Genomic DNA, 27,220 nt, shown 5'->3' on the forward strand with positions numbered 1-27,220 from the left:
CACCAGGAAAAATTCATTTGGAAAAAAAGCTGCAAGAGTTGAGAATACAGTCACCACATGCCATCTAAAAAACAACAACAAAAAAACAACAAGAGTTTGTTTTAAAATGGGACACGAGCAAAAAAAAAATGTCATGTAGCGTCAATAATAAATGGCCAGAGCAAGTAGAACCCAGTGCAGCCATGCATATCCTTGAAACAACTGTAATAAATGTGATGTGATGTTCTCCAACTCGGTATCACAATCCATTAAATAAAAACCCCATCCCGCTGCTGTTGTGCTCTTGTCTGAGGACATTTCCAGCATCGCCACGGTGTCCTTGTAATTATTTTTGAGAGGGCATTTGCTTTAACATGAGCTTAGTCAATGAGCCAAGACAGGGCATGTTGCAGGCATCTTCCTCATGACTAACTTGCACATGACACAATGTTCCCGGTGCTGATAAATGCAGGGTGGCAGTCTGAGGCTCTGGGTTTTTTTTTTTAACCACTGCAAAAGGAGCAGACATGATTGGAGCCGTGGAAAAAGTGACCGCCTGAATTATGAAAGTCTCATTTGGGGGCTTGTTGGAAATGATGTATCTTACTTGAAAAACGTGGTCATCCATTCTGCTCATCCTAAAGGTTAAAATTCCCTTATTGCCCTTTTTTTTCTCCCCCATGTACATTTCTGACGTCTATCTTTAGTTTATAAACCCAGGAATCTGCGACTGTATTAAAACCAAGGTCACCACTTGGCACGCCGAGCAAAATGGCTCAGTAAAGGACAAGATATGCTCTTTGAAGATTGGCGGCGGACGCCAAAGGTGCTAAAAAATGTGTCATGTTTCTCACTTGACAGATGCATTGCTTGGCATGGCGGCGTGGAGCTTGGCGGTATGTGTTAGTGCCAGGTCATCTACGAGGCTCGTGTGTTTACCGAAGCCAAGAGCTGCTTCACGACTAGCTCAAATACTCTTAGCTTGGATTGTTCCCTGTTTGGTTTCTGTCGTTTACCTTTATAGGACACAAATATTGTGCTCTGCGTACAAAAATATAAAGATTTCTGGCAATGGTTGACACAAATATTTAGATCCTACTCAGAGCCAGCGTCCTCTGCAGTGGACATTTGTGTTTTGCATAGCAGGGTTATTATTTTTAGAAATGTGTAACTCTGACTAAGGAAAGAACATCGACTGCAGAGGACGCTGGTTCTCAGGAGGATTTAGAGCAGGGGTTCTTAAAGGGGAACATTATCACAATTTCAGAAGGGTTAAAACCATTAAAAATCAGTTCCCAGTGACTTATTTTATTTTTCGAAGTTTTTTTCAAAATTTTACCCATCACGCAATATCCCTAAAAAAAGCTTCAAAGTGCCTGATTTTAACCATCGTTATATACACCCGTCCATTTTCCTGTGACGTCACACAGTGATGCCAATACAAACAAACATGGCGCATAGAACAGCAAGGTATAGCGACATTAGCTCGGATTCAGACTCGGATTTCAGCGGCTTAAGCGATTCAACAGATTACACATGTATTGAAACGGAAGGTTTGTAGTGTGGAGGCAGGTAGCGAAAACGAAATTGAAGAATAAACTGAAGCTATTGAGCCATATCGGTTTGAACCGTATGCAAGCGAAACCGACAAAAACGACACGACAGCCAGCGACACGGGAGAAAGCGAGGACGAATTCGGCGATCGCCTTCTAACCAACGATTGGTATGTGTTTGTTTGGCAGGTTTACAGCATATGAAATACATTTGGCAACAACATGCACTTTAAGAGTGCAGACAGCCCAGTTTTCATCAATTAATATATTCTGTAGACATACCCTCATCCGCTCTCTTTTCCTGAAAGCTGATCTGTCCAGTACAGTTGGAAATGCATCTGCTTTGAGTGTCGCAGGATATCCACACATTCTTGCCATCTCTGTCGTAGCATAGCTTTCGTCGGTAAAGTGTGCGGAACAAAAACGTCCAATTTCTTGCCACTTTCGCATTTTTGGGCCACTGGTGCAACTTGAATCTGTCCCTGTTCGTGTTGTTACACCCTCCGACAACACACCGACGAGGCATGATGTCTCCAAGGTACGGAAAACAGTCGAAAAAACGGAAAATAACAGAGCTGATTTGACTCGGTGTTTGTAATGTGTTTGAGAAAATGGCGGATTGCTTCCCGATGTGACGTCACAACGTGACGTCATCGCTCCGAGAGCGAATAATAGAAAGGCATTTAATTCGCCAAAATTCACCCATTTAGAGTTCGGAAATCGGTTAAAAAAAAATATGGTCTTTTTTCTGCAACATCAAGGTATATATTGACGCTTACATAGGTATGGTGATAATGTTCCCCTTTAACCTTTTCCACTACAAAGGGACCCGGGGCCCACTCATATATTAACACTGAATAAGTAATATTGCTCTTAATTTGAGTCATATTCAGTAATTATATCTAACTTACTCACAGTTTTGATTGAATTGATTGAAACTTTTATTAGTAGATTGCACAGTTCGGTACATATTCCGTACAATTGACCAATAAATGGTAACACCCGAATAAGTTGTTCAACTTGTTTAAGTCGGGGTCAACGTGATACACAAATGATAGAAAGTGTGTGTTAATCACAAAGATTATTATCAATAATTAGGTCAGGCTGATTGCAAAAATGAATATTAATTAAATATAATGCAAAAGAAAGGATTTATAAAAAACTGATGAAAAATAAATAGATAGAATAGATACACTCTAACTAAATTAATAATAAATAATAACACTAATAGCTGTCAATAAAAAGAAAGTGCAAATGAAATAATAATAATAATTTTAGTGCTTAAGAAACTTCTCTATGACTTTATCTCCAGCCTTCTTGTATTTGTTTGATATTGTCATTACTGCCACAAGTGGTGAAAAAGTGTATTAAAACAGCGTACCGCTGCGGCCCATACAGACCACAGCTGAGACACCCTATGGTTAAGAAACACTAGCTATGTGCACATGGACACATTTAATGGGATTAAAAGCCTAACCGGAAATTTAAAAAAAGGCTTCATGTAAACACACCATTCTGATCCGAACGTGGGCGATCGGATTTAATTCCAATGAAGACGGGTGGTTTATGCCGAAAGTAATGCATGATTGTCCAGGTACATGTGGCTAATGATTTAAAAGACCCATAGCGTCATGATGATTGAAATTTCCTGATCATGAATCTGGCAGTCATTTCTGTTAACATCGATATCAAAAACAAACTGTTGTGTTTCTCATTAAAAAAAGGAATAAGAAGAGAAGGTGGCGTACGAAAACAGAGGTACTGGGGTATGTTACTTAAGAAATACCCTGTACAGTTGATTAAAGGGCTCCTCTAATGCTGGCAACATTGGCACTTCTTTCATAGTTCCGGACATAAAAATTATTCTTTAGGTCAAATAACTAATAAATTGATTATACTTGGCTTTTCTATCTTCAATGTAGTCAAAGTGCTTTGACACTACCACATTCACTTATTGATGATGCAGCATCAGGAGCAACTGGGGGTTCTGATCTTGCTCAGTGATACTTCAACATGGTCACAGGGGGACTGAGGATCGAACCCGCAAACATTGGGTTGGGAACCAGCCACTCTACCCCCTGATGAAACACAGGCTGTGGTGTTGATGGAAGACCAGAATTCTGTTAAATGTATTTTCAGCACATAATGTTAACCGTATCAGTTTTGAAGTGATCATGGACCGGGGAAACAAAAACATGCAATGAAGTGATAAATGTAATTTTTACATGCCTTTATCCACACTGTCTATGCGAGGAAATGGGCTTTAGCTCAGTAGATGACGTCACACCAAGAAGGGGCTGCATATCAAGTCTGGCGATGCAAAGGGGGTGTTCCAAGTACAGTTAGTTATCTACCGATTACCCAAGAACTACCGTATTTCCTGGACCATAGAGCGTACCGGATTCTGAGGCGCACTGCCGATGAATGGTCTAGTTTTGATCTTTTTTCATATCTTAGGCAATTATAGATTATAGGGCGCATTAAATGAGTCATATTATTATTTTCTTTTTCTAAATGGAAAACACTTCCTTGTGGTCTACATAACATGTAATGGTGGTTCTTTGGTCAAAATGTTGCATAGATTATGTTTTACAGATCATCTTCAAGCTGCTTTCTGACAGTCGCTTCAGGATGCACCGTTTTGTGGGCGGTCTTATTAACGTGGCTCACCTTCAGCAGCGTCTTCTCCCCGTCATTTTTGTTGTAGCGGTGTAGCGTGCAAGGACGGGGGTGGAAGAAGTGTCGCTAACTGTTTTAATGGCATTCAGACTTTACTTGAATCAATACTTTACTTGAACAGCGTTTCCTCATCCAGGAAACAACCACACCGGTAATGTGTCCCGTAAAAAAAACGTCCGACTGGAACTCTAATAACTAAAGTTCCTTGGGTGAATAATGTTAACTCACTATACCAGTATGTTTTCGCGCTTTCATGGCGAGTTTACTGACAGATATAAGTAAGAACTTTACACTACTTTATATTAGAAATGGCACTAAAACATGTACTACTAAAACATTTTGATTAACATTTTTGAGCGCCGTGTGCAATGTTCTATATTTTCAATGGAACATTTAAAATGTTGGTGTTGTTTACTTGAGACTTATCTCTTATGTTTGACTGCCATCTACTGGTCACACTTATCATTACACTATGTACCAAATAAAATAGTGTAGCGTCCCGGAAGACTTGGTACTGCAGGGAATTCTGGGTATGTGTTCCATTGTGTTTATGTTGTGTTGCGGTGCAAATATTCTCCCAACATATGTTTGTCATTGTTGTTTAGTGTAGTTTCACAATATGGCACATGTTTATGACAGTGTTGGTGTTGTTTATACGGTCACCCTTAGTGTGACATGTATGGTTGTCGAGTAAGAATGCCCTTCATTCACTTGTATAGGGAATGTTCTAAGTCAACATGATCGGCTTTAACCGTACAGAGTAAAAGTGAAGTGAAGTGAATTATATTTATATAGCACTTTTCTCTAGTGACTCAAAGTGCTTTACATAGTGAAACCCAATATCAAAGTTACATTTAAACCAGTGTGGGTGGCAGTGGGCGCAGGCGGGTAAAGTGTCTTGCCCAAGGACACAACGGCAGTGACTAGGATGGCGGAAGCTGGAATTGAACCTGGAACCCTCAAGTTGCTGGCACGGCCACTCTACCAACCGAGCTACACCGCCCCAAAGCTTTACTTGAAATCTTCAACTTAGGACACATTTCACTCAGCCCAACACGACAAAAGCATTGAGGTAGGTAGGCTCAACCAAACTTAATACTAACATAAGGCAAACTGGGTTATAGGGCGCATTATCGAGTTTTGAGGGAAAAAAAGGATTTTAAGTGCGCTTTATAGTCCGGAATATATGTTAATTTATAATATGGGAAATTACGGCCTGATTCATTTTCAGGAGCGAATAATACATATAAAAGTCAACTGGCCTGGTGTTCATAGGTTCCACTGAATTCCTTGCTATAAACCAGGGGCTTCCAACGTGTGACCTATTGAAACATGGTCACATCATTACTAAAGAGGATTAGGTTTCAAAATGTCACACTCGTACTAATTTCTCTTCAATAACACAAAGCTGAGCTGAGATTTGTATATATTCAAGTATATTTAACTGTGTAATACAGTGTATCTAAACCAGGGGTGTCAAACTCATTTTAGATCGGAGGCCACAAAATCACGGCATGATAACTTAAAAATAACGACAACTTCAGATTGTTTTCTTTGTTTAAAAGTAGAACAAGCACATTCTGAAATTGTACAAATCAATTTTTTTTTACACTTACATGTTGCGGTTAATAATATTCTATCTTTATCTGTCATTATGTATATTTTCTGAATAAATGATGTGATAATGTTCATCAGTCAACTCATTGGTGTTGATTTTCAATCTATCAAGATACAAATAATTATATCAAAGTTAAATTACAGTATGTTATTTATGTATTTTGATCATTTTCCTCGACTGATGCACTAACATCATGTGCTTTGTTTTGTACATATGTAGCATCATCTACAAAGATACAAATAATTGCTATTTCGCCATCTAGTGGACACCTTTACAACAGCAGTTTATTTCATTCCAAAATTTCAGGTTAATTTTTAGACTTAGCAAACTCATCCCGCGGGCTGGATAAAACCTGTTCGCGGACCGTACGTTTGACACCCCTGATCTAAACCTACATTGACTTGGCTCTAGCTTTTGCCAAACATAAGGTGTTCTCTACCTACGTCTGTAAGTGTGGACATTATTTTAATGCACAAATTTGCAGTTCCGTCCTGCTATCGACCTTTTTTTCCCCCAACATAAACTGAAATAGGCTCTTGTTTGGGAGCCCATAACTAACATACCAAAACAACTAGAGTAAAAAAGGACAATAGCAACCTAAGAACAGTCTATGCACACGTTTGGTTCAGTACTATCCATGTCACCCTACCCACTTTCATTAGTAATCTGCTTCCATCCTTGTTTCTGTGGGTGCACAATAGTCCTTTTCACTTGTGTCCCTGCAGCAGCGGCAATTTTACTCATGGGTGGTTCAGCACCGTCACTTTTTGGAAAGAAAAAAAAAAAAAAACACAAAAAAAGGGCGAGGGATCTTGCTAGTTATAAGCTGCAAGCTCGGTTCTTGCTTTTTTACTTGAAAACGCTCCAAAGGCGGATCCATTTTCTGATAGCATCATGCAGCGGAACTGAAAGCACAATACACGCCTCGCATTATCATGCAGAGGGTAAATCTTTGCGAGTAGATGAAACGGAAAGGGAATATCTTTCATTTGTCGGCGGCGATGTTTACAGTCCCGCTCGTGTTATTTAAACCTTCCCAGTTTTGATAATGCAGTATTTATTTACAGGCTCTCTCTCGCAGTGGCACTTCATTATAGCATAATGTTTAGTTTGTGGAATATGCATCTGAACGGCGTGGCTTTCAGCGGCAGCACAGATTCAATTTGTGCTTGTTTGGATGACTTGAAATGATATGAAAACAAGAATGCTGGAGTCTGCTTCCCTGTGTGTGTGTGTGTGTGTGTGTGTGTGTGTGTGTGTGTGTGTGTGTGTGTGTGTGTGTGTGTGTGTGTGTGTGTGTGTGTGTGTGTGTGTGTGTGTGTGTGTGTGTGTGTGTGTGTGTGTGTGTGTGTGTGTGTGTGTGTGTGTGGTGTGTGTACAAGAGGAGGGATCATCTGCTCATAGCACCCAGCAACAGAGCTTCTTGATGCAGTGCTTTGATAACGTCAGAGCTCCATCTAGGTTGCCCGGCGAGGTACTGCTCAATAACCTTGTGATTTAAGCATGCTCCTGTAAATTATCAATAGTCGCCGCTTATTGCTCGCACGTCAACAAAATGCAATAAGCTGCAAACACAACGGACCCGTCTCTCGGCGCTTGTCTGAATGCGATCTTGTCTTCGGGCGAGTTCACATCCTTTTCAATGAGGTGCAGTGGCGGCTGCACGGAATTCTAATTTGGCTGCAATCTAAGTCATTAGGAGAGTCAACAGCAAGCAAACAGATGGCAGGAGAAATATGACCGATAATTGTACGCCTCAGAGGACACTTTGTCATTTTGCATCCAATTTAGTCCCACCCACTCATTTTCTTAATCAGGAACAAATTGAAAAAAAACAAACACATCTTCTGAAGGTACATCCTTAAGGATCTGACAATCCTACGCTGCCACAGATGGACATACTTGCCAACCTTGAGACCTCCGATTTCGGGAGGTGGGGGGGCGTGGTCGGGGTGGGGCGTGGGCGTGGTTGGGGGCGTGGCTAAGAGGAAAGGAGTATATTTACAGCTAGAATTCACCAAGTCAAGTATTTCATATATATACACAGTATATATATATATATATATATCAAGAGGGACAGAGACAGTACACAGTGCATATGGATCACATGTTACCATGGCGAGAAAACATGGAGAGACTGCCAGTTATCTAGTCTCCACCAGTTGCAGAAAATGTGCCATCAGTACAACTGGACAGTGCTGTTTCAGTTCCATCACCAGGACCATCAGTGAGTCAGACACCAAACTAGTCTCATCATTGAACCAGATTCAAGGGCTGCTGAGTTGCCATCATCAGAACCCAGATCACCCACAACAAAAACCCCACCAGTGATCCGCAGGTACCCAGAAAGGTTTCGAGTACCGCCAAAAAAACTGAATCCCTGAAGACAGTATAAAAATCTGTGTTAAAGATGTACAAATACTGTTTGTATAATAAGCATGTTATTGTTTACAAATGAGGGTTAAGAGTTCAGTACTAAAAAAAAAAAAAAGAATGTGGCTTAGTACAGTTTTTTAATTGAGCTGCTGCATTTTTTGGTTGGGTTGTTTATTTATTTTGAGTAACTTCTACATTTCTAAAAGAGGAGGAATGTAATAGAGTGATCTATGTTTGTCTGTTGCCATCTCCTGGTGAATGTTGGTTATAGCGTACTGGGGTTACTTTTTGGTTGGCCAACGATTTACGTGGTGTTGCGCACCTGACGTCAAGTGTTTGAGTCTGTTCTGAAGTCTACAGTAAAGAGACGTACTTCATCCCCTCGCCTGTTTATTGCCTCCAACTCAATATATTACAACAACATTGCTCAATGCAGACCCTCCAGGTCCGCATGGAGCTGGAGGGGGCGTGGCCTCCAGGTCCGCCTGAATTTTGGGAGATTTTCGGGAGAAAATTTGTCCCGGGAGGTTTTCGGGAGAGGCGCTGAATTTCGGGAGTCTCCCGGAAAATCCGGGAGGGTTGGCAAGTATGGATGGATGTAATATATTTTTACCTTTTCAGCTATCAACTGATTCTGGTTCCAAAATGTCGATGCTTAAAGGTGAGCTTTGATGACGTTATGACGTCTGTGTTGTGTGAAGTGTTCCAAGCTTGTGTGCTAAGTGTTGCCTTATCCAGGTGGAACCTACAGTAGGGAATAGGGTTCCCAACTGTGTCCGCCCACCCCCAGCGCACAAGAGTAATTACAAGCAGACACAGTGTGTAGACAGAAAAAGAAAAACGGACGCATTTTGGCTTAAAAACTAAGGCTAAAGGTGAAGTTATAACACTGAAACGCCCTCCGGAAGAGGTGCTTTAAGACATGGCTAGCTAGCTAGCGGCTAACATCCAGCCCCAATTTATTTATTTATTTTTTATTTTTTGTCAAATAAAAATACAATCATGTGTGCTTACGGACTGTATCCCTGCAGACTGTATTGATCTATATTGATATATAATGTAGGAACCAGAAATATTAATAACAGAAAGAGACAACCCTTTTGTGTGAATGAGTGTGAATGATTGGAGGGAGGTTTTTTGGGTTGGTGCACTAATTGTAAGTGTATCTTGTGTTTTTTATGTTGATTTAATTATTATTTATTTATTTTTTATTCTTGTGCGGCCCGGTACCAATCGATCCACGGACCGGTACCAGGCCGCGGCCCGGTGGTTGGGGACCACTGCCTTAAACGATGGTTTAGTGTGGCTGAAACGGGGCTTAGGGTAAATAATTATTTGTTTAATGAGTTATCTTGCTTAATGTAGACAGGGTCTGAGTCTACTATAAAATACAATACAGTACAGTACTTGCAAATGAAACACAGAAGTGTAGAGAAACGAGCTAACAATTAGAGAGCACAGCTCTGTGTTAAATGTTGAATTAAAAAAATATGTATTTTTGTTGAAACACTTAACTAGTGGTTAGAGTGTCCGCCCTGAGATCTGTAGGTTGTGAGTTCAAACCCCGACCGAGTCATACCAAAGACTATAAAAACGGGACCCATTACCTCCCTGCTTGGCACTCAGCATCAAGGGTTGGAATTGAGCGTTAAATCACCAAAAATATTCTTGGGCGCGGCCACCGCTGCTGCTCACTGCTCCCCTCACCTCCCAGGGGGTGAGGGTGATGGGTCAAATGCAGAGGATAATCTCACCACATCTGGTGTGTGTGTGACAATCATTGGTACTTAAACTTAACATTCAGTAACACATGAACACACAGAAAAGTATTGAAATATGTTACCGTATTGATTCAAATGTAAAAGGTACCATCCCTCATTGGGTATGCATGCATTGAGAAAGAACATTAAGACATTTCTACTTGAGGTTTTTTTTTTGTCATCATAAATATAACAAAATATAATGCCTATATTTTCTGTTTACCAGTTAAAAGAGTTGCTCCAAATACATAGCGTAAATGTCTACTTTAACTTATAATTTCCAGGGTCCACAGTATGAATCATTTTGAATGAAATTATAATTATTTGAGCCACTTTGAACACACAATAATTCCAGGTTGTCATATTTTAATGCTGATTTAAACAACTGTAATTACATGTTAAAAATCCCTTGGTAGTAGGGCCTTTATTTTTTTTTTTCCGACACTTTTTTGCCTTTCACTATTATCACAGCTTCTCTTAAACAGGGTTTAAGCACCCTTACAAAAGCCTAAAATAGAGCTGCATTCAAATAAAAATGTGCCAGCCTCCTAAGCTCAGCTGTTGGGAAGTGGATCAAAGACAAGCAATGGGGTAATGAGGTAGTCCTGTGTGGACTTCACGCTTGTCACTATTTTGGGATGTCTTCAATGTGCAGCCGTAATGAAGTGCCACTCGTTAAAAAAAGCCCCCGCCAGTTTGAGATGGTCAGTCAGGAATAATACATGGAGGGCAACAAGCGGCGTGTCCCTTGCAGAAGCTACTCAGAGGGGTGCGAATACAAGCTTATTGCCTGCAAGGGTGAACACGTCAGTCATTGGACGTGACGCCGCCTTCCACACATGGAACACGTCCATGCAGGGAAGGTGGCGGCATGGCGGGATCATTGCTGAGGCTTAAGCCGAAAACTCCCCCAACACAAAGAGGATCAACGCCAGCGTGTGGACGGAGGTTATAGGGAATACGCAGTCTCTTTGATTGTGTGCTATACTTACTCCTTGTTTGTCAAGAATACTGCACATAATGAGTTGTGGGGACAGTAATTAAATCAGGCAAGAATATATTTGCAAATATGGCCGCTAATTAGGTCTGAGAGCACCACTGAGCTGGTAAAAGCTGTTGAGCCCTCCAAATCAGGCTTCGAAAAAAAGTTTGGCACGTGCAGGAGAAAATAGTCCAGCATGATGTCAAATCTCAATATGAACTCTGCTGTCCTGTTAAGTTGCAGCTTGTGGCGCCTACAAAGCTAATCATTTGGACTTGTTAATGTGTCCTCTCCGGTTTTTTTCCAGCCGCTGCAGAGCTGCTTGCTGTTCTTCTTTCGGAAAAAGAACAAATGCAACCCTGCGGGGGATCAGCTTATGAATCTGACTGGAGCAAAGGCACAATATCCCTTTCCTTTCAAACAGATATATTCAAGAGATAAGATTAATATGCAAAGCAGTCTGACTCACGGGGGTCACCCAGTCGGTTTCTTGAATTTGAAAGCAACATGCTTTTGGCTGCAAAAAAAGCTGTTAGATACTTGATCAACAATTGCATCAGGCATCCATGCTTCTTGTGGGGCCTGTCTTTGTGTAGGATGAGCATTGACATCTCACATTTATTGTGTGGATTATTATTATTATTTTGCTGATCGGTCCAGGAAACATGCTAGGATTAGAGAATTTATTTTTAAATTTTTTAAAAAAGGATTGGAAATGGAAAAAGATGGGGGGAAATATTTTTTGTTTTGTTTTAGTATGTTTTTTGTTTGAGGACAAACATGACACAAACCTTCCCATATGTTAGAAAGCCCACTGTTTAATATGTTTGTGTGTATGCTTCACTGATGAGAGTATTTGGTGAACATTGTTTTGTTCTACTAATTTCGGTGGTTCTTGAACTCACCATAGTGTGGACTGTGACGCAACAGTTTGTTTACATGCAAAACCTTCCACTCCTTCTTTGTCTCGTTTTGTCCACCAAATGTTTCATACTGTACGTGAATGCACAAAAGTGCACTTTGTTGATGTTATTGACTTGTTGGAGTGCTAATCAGGCATATTGGGTCAGTGCATGACATGCTAATCAATGCTAACATGCTATTTAGGCTAGTTGTATGTACATATTGCATCATTATGCCTCATTTGTAGGTATATTTGAGCTAATTTAATATACTTTACTTTTATCCTCTTTGTATATAATTTATATTTGCATGTCTCATGACACATTATCTGTATGTAATATTGGCTGCATTTCTGATAGTTGTTTGTGTGCCATGTTGTTCCAGACCACAGCAAACATTACTTAGCTTGCCAAAAATTGTAATAAATCCATTAGAAGAAGACAGCCTGCCGTTTCCTTTAACTTGGACACACATATCTATACTTTTGGCCATTCTAAGCCAGTAATTTCCAGAAGTTATTTCACCTTCTGAGTAGTCTCTGATTTACTAATGTTTTCTAATGTTGTAAAAATGTGTAGAATAAATATTACATTTCAACATTTCTGTCAACAAAGATTTGCTTCAGCCTGCTACACATAGTCATTTTGATAGTGGGCTATTATAGCTAATACAGACACTTATGTCATGTGTTGCCTTCATTATAAGACTTATATACGTATTTGTATTTTTTTGGTCCAATATGGCTCTTTCAACATTTTGGGTTGCCGACCCCTGACTTGGGGCTTTATCTACTGAGAGCCAAATACTTTGTGTTAAACAGCATTTACAAACTATACAATTGAAAAGTACTGCAGACCGCCTTATTTAAATGAAATGTTTACATATACTACATGGCATTTCACCATGGAGATACTCATTTACTGTCAAAAATAAAAAATACTACACATAACGTTTATTCAGCAATATCATTATTAAATCTATTGCTATTGAATGGCTTAAGTTCAGTTGATTGGTTGTTGTTTTTTTTCATATAGACCAGAGTTGTCAAACTTGCTATCATTCAGGGCCAAATAGCAGTTATGGCTGCCCTCAGGGTTTCGCTTCTACTCGTGAATATATATGAATATTAATGTCAAATCACCTCATGATGATAATACACATTTGCCTAAGCATTTAATTCTTATATTTTTATGTAAAAAAGGCTTGCTTTGAAATCATAAGTCAGGGTGAGAAGCATTTTTGGAGTATTTTTATTTTAACAAATATAATGTTAAGAACATGTTTGTTGCATGACCTGATCATGTTGAAGTGAGAAGCACCAAAAAGCTGTTAGATACTTGATCCACAACTGTATTAGGCATCCATGCTTCTTGTGGGGCTGTTTGTGCTGCCTGTCTTTGTGAAGGATGAGCATTGACATCTCACATTTATTGTGTGGATTATTATTATTTGGCTGCTCCATCCAGGAAACATGCTAGGATTAGAGAATTTAGAGCGCGATCTATTGAGAGCCAAATACCATGTGTTAAACAGCGTGTACAAACTATACAATTGAAAAATACTGCAGACCACCTTATTTAAATGAACTTTTTACATGTACTACATGGCATTTCACCATGGAGACACTCATTTACGGTCAAAAATAAAAATACTACACATATTATTTATTCAGCAATATCATGGTTTAATTATATTGCTGTTGAAAGGCTTAAGTTCAGTTGATTGGCTTTGGTGTCAGTTGGTGTTATTTTGGACGGGTGTTAGTTGTTTTTTTGTTTTTTTTCATATAGGCCAGGGTTGTCAAACTTGCTATGATTCAGGGCCAAATAGCAGTTATGACTGCCCTCATGGTTTCGCTTCTATTAGTGAATATATATGAATATTAATGCAAAATTGCCTCATGATGATAATACACATTTGCCTAAGCATTTAATTCATATATTTTTATGTAGAAAATGATCGATAGCTTGCTTTGAAATCATAAGTCAGAGGGGGAAGCATTGTTGGAGTATTTTTATTTTAACAAAAATAATGTTTAGAACATGTTTGTTGCATGACCTGATGATGTTGAAGTGAGAAGACATGCAATTGCTTGCAGTACATGCAATGTAATATGCAAAATATTTAAGAAAGAATACTAAAAAGTAAAAAAGATTAAGTACTTTATTGATGCACATTATTTCCAGGCTTTTCCGGGCCATATGAAACAATGCGTCGGGCCAGATCTGGCACCCGATCCCTGAGTTTGACGCATGTCATATCGGTGATGTAATATCACACATATAATATATCTCCTATATGAAAAAAACAACCTTCTTGCAATATGCATTTCCATGCATTCTTGCATGCATTTCTGGATCATTCCAGAAGCACAGATCACAACACTGGCGCCTTCCAAAAATGTGGTTATTTTGTCTAGATCACACTTCTACAGTATGTCGCCCAGAAAACGTTGTGTGTGCTGCATATCTCGCAACAAAACGAAACAGCACACGTTGGACCGGTGAATCATATGATGTCATGAATGTGGAGGGGAATGCAAAAACCTACTTTAAATATAACTGTCTGCACCACTTCTGCACTTGTCAATTGTGCACACTGTCTTTGTAGATCACCCCCAATACAATTACTAATCGTACACATAGTTTTATAGTTTGCGTATGCTCTTTAACTCTTATGTCGACCTAACAAATCAGGCCCTTAGTCTTTCTTAAGGTGAGGTTAAGTGATACATTTGGTGTACTCAAAATTAATCAACTGTTATTTTAAAAGTGAATAAACTTGCTGTAATTTGCAAAAAAACAACAATACAAAATAAACAGCTCAACACTAACTACTAATATTGTAAACACAAATCCCTATTCATTGAAATTCTCCACTCCTTGAAGGTTTATTTTGCAAAGGAATGTAATTACAATGGCACTTGAATTGCCACGTGCTCGCATGGCGGCTTGTAACGTGACCCCGGGATGCAGAGACGGGAGGCGACATGCAGGTAAAAATAAAAATAGTTTCATGCAGAAACGAGGTAGTAGAACCTGTGGTCAAGGCAATGGGCCACAGGTGACCAAAAACTTAAGAGAGGCAATGCAAAACAGCAAAAACAGACAATGAACCAGCGTCGTCAACAGGGCGATTCTGTCAAATAACCCCCCATGATTAGCAATCAGAGACAGATGGACCTCCTGATTGCAAAACCCAGGTGAGGAGACAAGCGCTCGCACCAGAAATGAAGTGGCTGAAAATGGAAGGAGAGTGCTGGATTGGAAATATCACAAAACACGGGAAAATGATGAACAAAGGCCAATTTGTCATGTGGGATCATGATAATAATCATAGTAATATTATCAACAATAAATATGTACAATGTGTTTGATTCACACAGCTGAAACAGTGTTAGAGTTTAAACATGGACTTAACGCTTAGATTGGTCGTATAAGATATCAGAAATGATATTGTTCTTCTACGATGCTAATACATATTTACAACAATATTGGTAGTACTGGACACCTGAATGGATTCATAAATTCATTTATGAGTACTCATGGAAGGATTCCAAATATTGACGGTAAAACAAGACAAGTTTACTGCAAAACGATCTCTGCTATTTTAGTCAAGTCCATCCATCCATTCATCCATCCATCCATGGATCTCTGCTATTTTAGTCAAGTTTACATATTAATCAACAAACATATTTATAATTTATAATATTTTGTTCACTTGTTATCACTGTATGAACACAAATGTTTGGTATATATTTCTGTCAGAGATGCATGCCCGATTATTATATATGCACATGTAATAAAGTGTAAGACTCATCTCATGTGAAAAACATGTACATGCATAACCATGATTGATTTCTGTATTGATCAAATCTGCTCTTTGATGGATGCCAACAATTGGAATCCTCGATTATCTTGAATGAAGACGTATGAGTTTTCAGTTCGATTTAAGCAGTTTAAAACACTGAATAGCGGCCCCAACTTAGAGATAGCATCGTGTTAGACGACAGATTTCTAATGACTCTCAAACTGTGCTTTCTGCTCTGTAAAGTAGTCGCAGGCACTTTATTTCAACCTGCGTCTGACAAATGACTGTAATCTTTCCCACTTTATCTAGCCACTGACTTGAATTAATCACTATCTGGACGCGTTGCCTTTCTGATTCTTCACTTCACTTCTAGCCCATGAGTCATTTTCCTTTTTAGAATGTTGCTAAGTTGCACTGAAAAGGTACTAACGAAACACATGCAGTTATGTTTGCATGTGCATGGTTTGCATAGGTCAAGAAATGGGTATTGAGTTCTGTACTTTTATAGGTGCCAACCAAAGTCCGTTGGTACTACTAGGTACCGATTCACGTAAAATCAAAAGGTGCCATATTTGGATACCTTTTGTTGCACGTGACGTGGGAAATAAGCAACCAAGCACTCAGTGGGACTTTCACTAGTTGAGATAATGTCGCAATTTTCTTTGACTAAAAAAGCAATTTTTCGAAATGCGCTACTTTGATGCTAATAAATACTTGTATAGCGCTTTATACTTGTATACATACTTGCCAACCTTGAGACCTCCGATTTCGGGAGGTGGGGGGTGGGGGGCGTGGTCTGGGGTGGGCGGGGGGCGTGGTTTGGGGCGTGGTTAAGATATATATATATATATAAAAAATTCAGTGAATTCTAGCTATATATATATATATATATATATACTGTATATATATATTTTATTACATATATGTATATATATATATATATATATATATATATATATATATATATATATATAAATAAATAAATAAAAGAAATACTTGAATTTCAGTGTTCATTTATTTACACATATACACACACATAACACTCATCTACTCATCGTTGAGTTAAGGGTTGAATTGTCCATCCTTGTTGTATTCTCTGTCACTATTTCAGAACACACACATTATACAAATATACATTATAAAATCAATAAGAAAACGGGAGCTCTAATTTGGGAGTCTGAATTAGGATCAGAAGTTCCTATATAAACATTGCGCACTCACGTCGCCTTTTTGTATTGATTACTGCAGCTGTGCACTGGATTCATTCACAAATACAAACTACAACTCACAAACACTTTACAGTTAGGCTCCACCATCAGAATGTGTACTTAAACTTATAAAGATCACATGGATATTATTCAGTGAGTTGATTCACCAAAACTAACCTGTTATACAGGAGGAAAAAGCACACAGGACGTTTCAATTGTTCACAGACTGGTCGCGCTCATCAGAATGACAAGACACTTCCGGTCTGCAGGTGATAGCATTCAATTGGGAAGAAACGCCCTACTGCCCCCTACTGACCAATGTGAATACTGATAAATGTGTAATGACAGCTCCAAAAACGAATTCAAACCACAAAATAAAATAAATAAATCAACACAAAAATGTGACACACTATGGGTGGGTCACATATGCATGTACAGTAGATGGCAGTATTGTCCTGTTTAAAAGTGTCACAACATTGCTGTTTACGGCAGACGAACTGCTTTACGGTAGACGAAAACTTGACTGCTGTTGTTGTGTGTTGTTGCCGCGCTGGGAGGACGTTAATGAAACTGCCTAACAATAAACCCACTTAAGAAACCAAGAACTCGCCCTCGATCATTAGCTGTTTATATTGTGGGAAAGCGGACGTGTGAACAGGCTGTCAACACGTCACTCAGGTCCGCATGGAGCTGGAGGGGGCGTGGCCTCCAGCTCCGCCTGAATTTCGGGAGATTTTCGGGAGACAATTTGTCCCGGGACGTTTTCGGGAGAGGCGCTGAATTTCGGGAGTCTCCCGGAAAATCCGGGAGGGTTGGCAAGTATGCTTGTATAGAGCTTTTCTACCTTCAAGGTGCGCTTTGACACTATTTCAACATTCACCCATTCACACACATTCACACACTAATGGCGGGAGCTTCCATGCAAGACGCTAACCACGACCCATCAAGGGTGAAGTGTCTTGCTCGAGGACACAACGGACGTGACGAGGTTGGTAGAAGCTGGGGATCGAACCAGGAACCCTCAGGTTGCTGGCACGGCCACTCTCCCAACTGCGCCACGCCGTCCCCATACACACTGGAATTGCCATAGACATTAGCGAGTTCACATGGCGATTTCAACACCTCCGATATCGGTTATGAAAACTACAACTAAGACGCATGTTACGATCAAACAGCTGGTGTGTAATAAATACAATACTTACAGTACAATCACTTAAACGGTTCAACAAACGAAAAGACTCACGCTATAGTGTATACACTACTGCCATCTAACGTCTTGGAATTGCAACTGCATGCAAAATAGTACAGTCCCAGCAGGCACAAGACATTGAAACAACGTTGAGAACTTGTTGAATTAAGTCCTGACATTGAGCAACTCAAACATAACGTTGGAACAACATGCTTTTTGACGGAGTTTAATCAATGCTGGGTTCTGAAGTTGATTTGACCATTGAATTTTGGTCATTTCAGAACCAATATCCTACAACGTTGAACTAACATGCTTTTTGTTGACATTTATTCAATGTCAGGTTGTGACGTTAATTTGACCATTGAAATGTGGTCATTTTTCAACCGTTAAGACATCAACGTCTCAATTTACTAATTATTTTGCAACGTTGTTTCGAAGTTGGTTTTAAAGGACATGCAAGTATAGTCAATGTGTCAATGTTTTTTGCCTGCCGGGGTACTTAGAAATGAGACACATACTAAAAGTGTAAGAAAACATGATAACTACTAGACAGCACAGTGTGAAAGCATACATTTGTTTTTAAATATATATTTTTATTTTTGTTTTTTACATGTATTAACACATTTGAACACACACAAAAGTAAAATTGGTATTGTCCAGTACCGGTATGGATTCCCAGGTATCGGGACTTGGTACTGTATCAATTCAAATGTGAAAGGTACTCATCCTTCTGTATGAAAGTAAAATTGAACGTACAAAATGTGTACATTTTGACTGTTGATTCCTTATCAGAAGTTGCTCTGTGTTGCCCAATGTGTGTCCGTTGTGTTGTGTTGTCATCGTTCATTTTTTCACATCAATACCTTGCATCGTTCTATGCCCTTGAGTGAAAGGAAGAGGAGAAGAGGAAAATATTTACTAGCAATATGTGCTACGTCCGAAAGGAATGACACACAGTATCTCACAATGTCTTCATTTCAGCAAATGTTATTATACCTCTTCATGGGACTGTACGATAGACGTGAAACTTGGATATAAACGGTATCATGCTCTGCTTTAAAATGTCACAGTACATGTTGAAATTAATGTCCATCACGCCAGCACCGCCGTGCTTGATTGTAGACAAGGCACAATTATCCTGCTGCTCATTTGCAACGCCAGCTATTTAGATAATAGTGGTTGTGTGATGACTCACTTTAAGTGGATAGTAAAAATACACAAATATACTAGCTGCACACTGACTACCGGTACTCCAAAATGTATCTGAGTTTCATTTATTTTGTATTCTCCCTTGATTGTTATACTGTAGTGAAAACAATTCTGAATATGTTACTCAGACATTTCAATTTTACTTCCTCGATGCTCATTAAAGTTTTCTGATGGAGCTGAACACAATAAAATGCACATGCACAAATGATAATAAACCTGGTGGACTCTTGAAGAAATCTCTCAAGCAGTTTTTTGTGCAGATATGAGAATGTAACACTTGTTTTGTTCCCAAACCACAGTCTGTTTTTTTTTTTTTTATGTTAGTATGATTTAAATGTAGAAAGACTGATGATTTACACAAAGGTGATTATTGGGTCCCCACCGACCCCGAGAGGGACAAGCGGTAGAAAATGAATGGATGGATGGTCTGTTTTAGTTTTACAGTTGTATGGACTAGGCCAGTGGATGGGTCTCCCCTGGCAGGCACCAGTGCAGCATTTTGAGAAAAATAAATTTAAAAAATAGTGCTGTCAAATGATGTATTTTTTAAATCAGATTAATAACACTTTTGAATTTGCATAATCACAAATTATTCCTCGCTTAAATTACCGCATTATTTTTTTATTGTGTTTTTTTAACATCTTCCTAATATGTATGGCCATTATCTACGCTTAATGGACATTTTTTTGAGTACACTTGCATTTTTAGTAGACAAAACACATTGTTGATATTTCTGGTGTTATAAAGATATTTACTGTATTTTTCGGGTTAGAGGGTGCACCAGTATTTAAGCCACCCCCATCAAATTTTAGAAGAGAAAACTATTTTTACTTATTTCAGCCGTACCAAAATATAAGCCGCAGATTTGTAACAATACAAAAGATTTTTTAAATTGTTATTGACATACCTTAATTGTTTTCAAGAAGTGCCTGTCACATGGCAGTAAAACGGCTAATCAGACAAAACAGAAGTTATCGTCATGTTTATTAGGAAACTGCAATAATACGAAAATAATGCCTTTGTACGTTAATAAAACTAGCAGACACACGTTAACATGCTAGCATATTCGCTATTATTAATGACGATAGCTTGATCACGTACAAATATGCATGAAAAAAAATCCTACAGACATCACACATGGGACGGTTTAGTACGTATAAATTGTTTTAGTTATACTATAAAACTTACAAACGTTGCTTAAAGTGTTAAACAAAAAATCAATTTGTATGGACAGTTATTCTTCCGGTCCAAGGCACAAAACAGGAAGTACATTTTTAACCGGCAGTAAATGCAGTGAGCGAACTCGTCCAAAAGATGGTGCCATAACACAAACAATAACACTGCTTTTCAGAGTGTCTGTCGGAGTAATATGAAAACTATTTGTTGAATACAAAACATTATGACTGCCCATTAATTAGCCGCACCGTTGGAAAAAAATAGCAGCTTATAGTCCAAAGAATACAGTAACTTTAAGATCCCAATATTCTGACACAAATGCTATTTTATTGTCAGAATGTCAGAAATTATGCAGGATTTTTAACATTTTTTTAAATTTTTTTATGTTTAACTTGAATGCATGTCATTTGTTTGCTCAACAATTTTAGCTAAAGTACTATCTGGGTGTATTTTGGAGTGACATTTGCCATCAGTTCGAGTCTCCATCATCAATGGGGCGGTATAGCTCGGTTGGTAGAGTGGCCCTTGAGGGTTCCAGGTTCGATCCCAGCTTCTGCCATCCGAGTCACTGCCGTTGTGCCCGTGGGCAAGACCCACCTGCTCCCAGTGCTACCCACACTGGTTTGAATGTAACTTAGATATTGGGTTTCACTATGTAAATCGCTTTGAGTCACTAGAGAAAAAGCGCTATATAAATATAATTCACTTCACTTCACAATGTCTGTATAACATCTTACGCGGTTTTTCATGTAACCATCTGTTAAAAGATAAAAGAGCATGTGCGCTCAAAAACAAATGGTGTTATTAATCATCACTTGTATCTGATTAATGCAATACGTTTTTGTGATTAACCACATGAGTTAACTCGTTATTTTTGACAGTTCTAGAAAAAAAACGATGTTTTTTTTTAAACCATCTCAAGTATGTTTTAAGACTAAATGAATGGATTTGTTGTGAACAAGTGGAGGCTTACAGTGTTCTCCTGTAAACCCTGGTCTCTGCGACAACATTTTTAAATAAATAATATTGCAAATGTAACATTCTCCCCATGAATGACTGGTGTCAGACATACTTGCCAACCCTCCCGATTTTCCCGAGAGACTCCTGAATTTCAGTGCCCCTCCCGAAAATCTCCCAGGACAACCATTCTCCCGAATTTCTCCCGACTTCCACCCGGATGACAATATTGAGGGCCTTTAGCGTCCTCTGTCACCTGAAAAGGAGACTATTATATATGTCTCCGTTATACTTAGGTTACAGTGACGTGCGGTGAGGTTGATGGCTGGTGAGGCACTGACTTCATCACAGTCAGATTTACAAACATATGAACCCTAAAGAGTATCTTATTCACCATCTGATTGGCAGCAGTTAACGGGTTATGTTTAAAAGCTCATACCAGCATTCTTCCCTGCTTGGCACTCAGCATCAAGGGTTGGAATTGGGGGTTAAATCACCCAAAATTATTCCCGGGCGCAGCGCTGCTGCTGCCCACTGCTGCTGCCCACTGCTCCCCTCACCTCCCAGGGGGTGATCAAGGGGATGGGTCAAATGCAGAGGACAAATTTCACCGCACCTAGTGTGTGTGTGACAATCATTGCTACTTTAACTTAACTTTAATTACATATACAAACTGTAGCACACAAAAAAGCACATTTAATAAAAAAAAAAACTTTATTATGGTCTTACCTTTACTTATAAATGAAGTCCATGCGCCGCTGTTGTGCTGGATTAATGCATCCCCTGACGGGAGTGTTATATCAACTAAAGCCCTCACTTAAATTTTCCACGTGCAAGATTGAATCTATTTAAAAAAGTGCAAATGTGAAAATTCAGCGATTTTAAATAAAAATAATCTAAAACTGGTGAAGTTAAATGGAAAATAACTTTATAGTATAATCACTGGATACATATAACAATTTAATAAAAAAAAAATATTTTTAAATTTTTTTTCTTTCCATGACAGTGACTGCACGTCACTGTTAGGTTAATCTATAACCCATAAAGTAGGAGCTATTTCTCAGCGTGTGTTTATTCAAGCCGGCACATTAATACACTGACACACAACATCCGGATTCCCATCATGCATTGCTTCAAAACTACGGCACGTAGTAATGTCCAAAAACATAACAGAGACAAAGCAGAAGAATGAAGAAGAGACATGGCGACGACGAGTAAGAAGAAGAAGCACGCTTGCAAGTTTCAAAATGATTGGAAAAAAATAATTTCAGTTCATCCAGGACAGCTGGAAAGGGAAGGGGTATGCTGCCTGCACATTTTGTAGATCAGACTTCTCGATTGAACACGGTGGCTGAACGGATATGCTCATTCATGAACGGATTATTTATATATATAAGAAAAACTCCCCATCTCCCGAATTCGGAGGTCTCAAGGTTGGCAAGTATGGTGTCGGATTTACTAATAAAGGCAATTTGAACGTGTGATTCTCTTTTCTTTCTTTTTTCTCTCAATTCATCACATTCTGCCTATTTGTGAATGATTAAATCACATCATTAGGACCCCGCTGACACTCATTCCTTTCAATTGTAGGTCAAAGATTATATCCACATTTACGTGTTGTGGTTAAAAAGAACCATTACTCGGTTTTTGTGTGCTTTGTTTCCATTGTATCGGAGACAAAGGAAGTGTTCGTGTACTGTAATTGTAAAGAACACAGCTCATAATACAACGTCGCAGGGTTTTTATTTCTGACTGGGTCGAACATAAAAGAAAAAAAATCATAATGAAACATTTGAGGAAACTGTGGATCAATCGCATGTTATGTCCATGACCCCCCCTCCTCTGTGGCTTTCTTACAGCTTACACATTTTTACTTTCATTTTTGTTTTCTTTCCTTTTTCTCCGGGTAACGTGGGCGGGCGGGCGGGCGGAGGGAGGGAGGGAGGGAGGGACGGCTGCTTTGACGAAGTGTTAGTCAAGTAAAACCGATGTGAGTTAACTTGCATGTCTGCTATGTGCTTACCAGCTCAATTAATAATTGCACCTATTTTTTTTCCATATCAATATGTTGCATTGTCCTATGCCCTAGAGTGAAAGGACAAATTAAACCCAAACATGTGTGGTCTTTGTTTCTAGCCATGTACTGCAGTTCTCCCCCCAACACCCTGACCAACGACTATGTCATAAGTATTGTTGTCAGAAGATCATGTCTAAGCCTAGCTTTCATTATCAACCTCTATTTTGTCTCATAGAATATGGAATGATCGGAGAGCATACAGTAAAAAGTCAGCGGCCGAGATCAGTTCATGACACAAAGGCCCTGCAGGAGCAAGCTGAATCTGCTAAATTTATGGCACAAACTGGTAATATAATAGTTACATTTCCTTATTGTATTTTCTTAACTAAACTTAATTTCATCATGCATGCTCTCTCTTGTATTGCACCTTCTTGAGTGGAAATGTTTTTGCTTAATTTTTCTCCCCCCCTGCCCCCCCTCCCCTCCCCCCAACTCATTCTCTACATAAGACTTAGTGATAAACGCCTCTCTCATTTCTTTTCTCTCAACGTAAATTTGTGTTTATTTCATTTTCATCGGAATTTTAATGTACGCTGCAATGCGTGATAGTCATAATCATTAGTCTGATAAAAAAAAATATATATAATAATAATATTCAGCCCAAAGAGATACTGTAAGTGGTGCTTATAATATACCTGCAGCATTTTCATTAGTATTGTATAGCATTTAATAACTTCAATATTCATTCTCATGTTATTATTTGAGTTTGATTTTAAAACTACAATAGCGGTTGGGTTGTTTTTTTGTTTTTTTTACGTCATTATACGTGTAGTTCTGTTCACATTTGCTGTCTGTTGACGTTTTCACCGCCACCTTCATTTGCAACTCACCACACACACAACCTCCCTCCTGAATTAACATCCACTCATTAACACTCCCCCCATTTAACACACGCTCCAGGTATGTCGCGTCCCCGTCGAGGCGTGTCGCTGTCCTTTTGTGTTTCTTCATTCTCACTTTATTTACACTCCCTGTGCTGCTTCATTTAACAAATTGATCCACCTTCCAGTCTATCTTATGACCTCCAAATTTAAGGGCAGAGTTCTGATGAGCTGTTTTCAAGTGCTTCTAAAACCTTGCTGCAACTCCAGGGTTGCTATAATGACGCACGTGTATTCAGAGCTGCCATTTAACAATACATTTTAAACATTTCACGTGGAAAATGAATACCGTATTTTTCGGACTATAAGTCGCAGTTTTTTTCATAGTTTGGCCGGGCTCCAGTGCGACTTATATATGTTTTTTTCCTTTTTTATTATGCATTTTTGGCAGGTGCGAGTTATACTCCGGTGCGACTTATACTCCGAAAAATACGGTAGTTTTGTCGGTGTGTTGGTTTTTTTTTAGGTTTGTGTCCCATTTGGGTCATTGACTGTTCTTGTTGAATAATATTAATTAACTCAAAATGTATTCAAATCAGGTTAGATTTCGAATATGAATCGAGCCTGTTTGCAACAAAACCCCACAGGAAGCTAAAAAAAAAAAGTCTAAAACAAAGCACAATTCAAATCGTAATTGCTAATTAATTGACCTTTAACTTGTTAAATATTTGCATTTTTTGGTAACACTTTAGTATGGGGAACACATATTCACCATTAATTAGTTGCTTATTAACATGCAAATTAGTAACATATTGGCTCTTAATTAGTCATTATTAAGTACTTATGAATGCCTTATTCTGCATGGCCTTATTATACAACCAGTAAGCCATTAACTAAGAGTCTTCCCTCAATAACCTCAGAATTATTGCTTATTAGTACCGTAACCCTAACCCTAACCCTAACTCTAACCCTTATATGTTCCCCTAGTGTCCAAATAACTATAAATTAAGTACTGTATTTTTCGGACTATAAGTCGCAGTTTTTTTTCATAGTTTGGCCGGACTTATATGTTTTTTTTCCTTCTTTATTATGCATTTTCGGCAGGTGCGACTTATACTCCGGTGCGACTTATACTCCGAAAAATGCTGTATTTGTTATTTCAATAAGCAACTAAGTAATGGTGAATATGTTCCTCATACTAAAGTGTTACCCTTTTTTTTTTTAAGTCAGTGTGGAGCCACTTCTGAATATCGTCTCACTGAGCTACACAGTTTTGCTGCAGTGCAAAGGGAATCCATGTTCCATTCTTTCTTTCCCGAACTAACGCCCATCACAATATCCATCATGTTATTTTATTTCCCTCCAAACCTCATCCTTCTTGCATGTCGCCATGTTCTTATAAAGTGTTATTTATCCATGCTGCCCCTCTCCCCCCTTGCTTTTTCCCCACATATTTTTGTTTCACTGAAATGAAACCTTACAGAATGCAACAATGTCTGATGTCAATTTTTGTTTCCAACCCGAAATTTCTGTGATCTTTGCACACGTGTTGTGACCAAAGAATCGTAATTTAGAGCACCTGTTAAGTCCCGAAGACGCCGCCGGCTGACTTTGGCCCCTCCCCCATTTGACTGCCCACCTGAGCCGTGCCCCCCAGACCATACTGCTGCATTTAACTAGTGTCACCCTTCTCCCATACAGGTGAATCAAGTGCAGAGGAGTGGTCCCAGTGGAGCTCTTGCTCTGTAACATGCGGTCAAGGGTCGCAGGTGCGAACAAGAACATGTGTCTCACCATACGGAACACACTGCAGCGGCCCTTTAAGAGAATCAAGGGTTTGCAATAACACTGCCCCTTGTCCAGGTAGTGTTAGCCGCAGATTCTTGAATGTATTATTATTTATTTATTTTTTGGGGGATGAAATGACAGGAAATGTGTTGCATCGGAATGTGTCTTATATTGTATGATCATCATCAGTTAACCCAATGTTTTCTTTCCAGTTATTTTGTGTAATGTTTGTTTCGGTCATAACCACCTTTTATGATTTCCCATTCCATGTAACTGCCAGGCACCCTCATCAGCAGCAAAATTACTTTAATGATGTTTGCTTCTGCACTGAGCTCAGATATTGTGAAATGTCTTTTTTTTCCTTCAAGATTACCGGTTATAGGGAAACTCAAAATAGCTCGGCTGTTTCTAAGGCCTGTGTATCGCCGTCCTGGACACACGTGCTGCTGTGGCCGATGAGTCAGTGGGTGCACGCGTCAGACTTGTAATTGCAGAGTCTTATTGTTTGCCGTTTGAAGAGGTGCTTCTGCATAGTCAGGAATGGAACAAAATGCTCCAGCAAAAGCAGATACAAATCGATAGTTTAAGCTTAATCAGGGGTGTCAAAATGTTTTTTGTTGAGGGCCACATCGCAGTTATAGTTTGTAACAGTGAAAAATGTATGAATATAAATACATGAGGATTCTCCGCATGATATTACTCATCAAACTTCGTCATCAAACTTTTATCGCAGACTCCGACGTCCAAGTAGACATACAATCACATACAGTGCATAAAACAAACAAAATACAGTATAATAAATAATAATAATAATGATAATAGTAAAAGGCTTTATCACGTAATATTAAAAACAGTGCTTGTGCATATTCAGTAAAAGGCATCTAATAAATAGATACAAGCAGCAAAAAAAATTAATAAAAAATAAATAAAAAATAAAAAATGTATATATATATATATATATATATATATATATATATATATATATATATATATATATATATATATATATGGTAACACTTTAGTACATAGTTGCCAACTTTGAGACCTCCGATTTCGGGAGGTGGGGGAGTTTGGGGTGGGGCGGGGCGTGGTTGGGGGCGTGGTTAAGAGGGGAGGAGTATATTGACAGCTAGAA

General features: G+C 38.9%; 1 protein-coding gene across 10 annotated transcripts in view; it reads left to right on the plus strand.

Annotated features, from left to right (window-relative positions):
- The window catches only part of adgrb3 (adhesion G protein-coupled receptor B3), a 355,792-nt gene that overhangs the window by 141,481 nt on the left and 187,091 nt on the right, over positions 1-27,220 (plus strand). For 7 of the 10 annotated variants that reach the window (XM_061958821.1, XM_061958809.1, XM_061958771.1 and 4 more), the window contains exons 3-4: positions 23,652-23,762; positions 25,999-26,160. The exons of 2 other annotated variants lie outside the window; for them this stretch is intronic. In XM_061958821.1, coding sequence (XP_061814805.1) covers positions 23,652-23,762; positions 25,999-26,160 — 273 coding nt within the window. The remainder of the gene's footprint in view (positions 1-23,651; positions 23,763-25,998; positions 26,161-27,220) is intronic. One more of the 10 variants, XM_061958816.1, reaches the window with a different exon arrangement.

Source organism: Nerophis lumbriciformis, linkage group LG02 (genome assembly GCF_033978685.3).
Source record: "Nerophis lumbriciformis linkage group LG02, RoL_Nlum_v2.1, whole genome shotgun sequence".
NCBI classification, from domain to species: Eukaryota; Metazoa; Chordata; class Actinopteri; order Syngnathiformes; family Syngnathidae; genus Nerophis; species Nerophis lumbriciformis.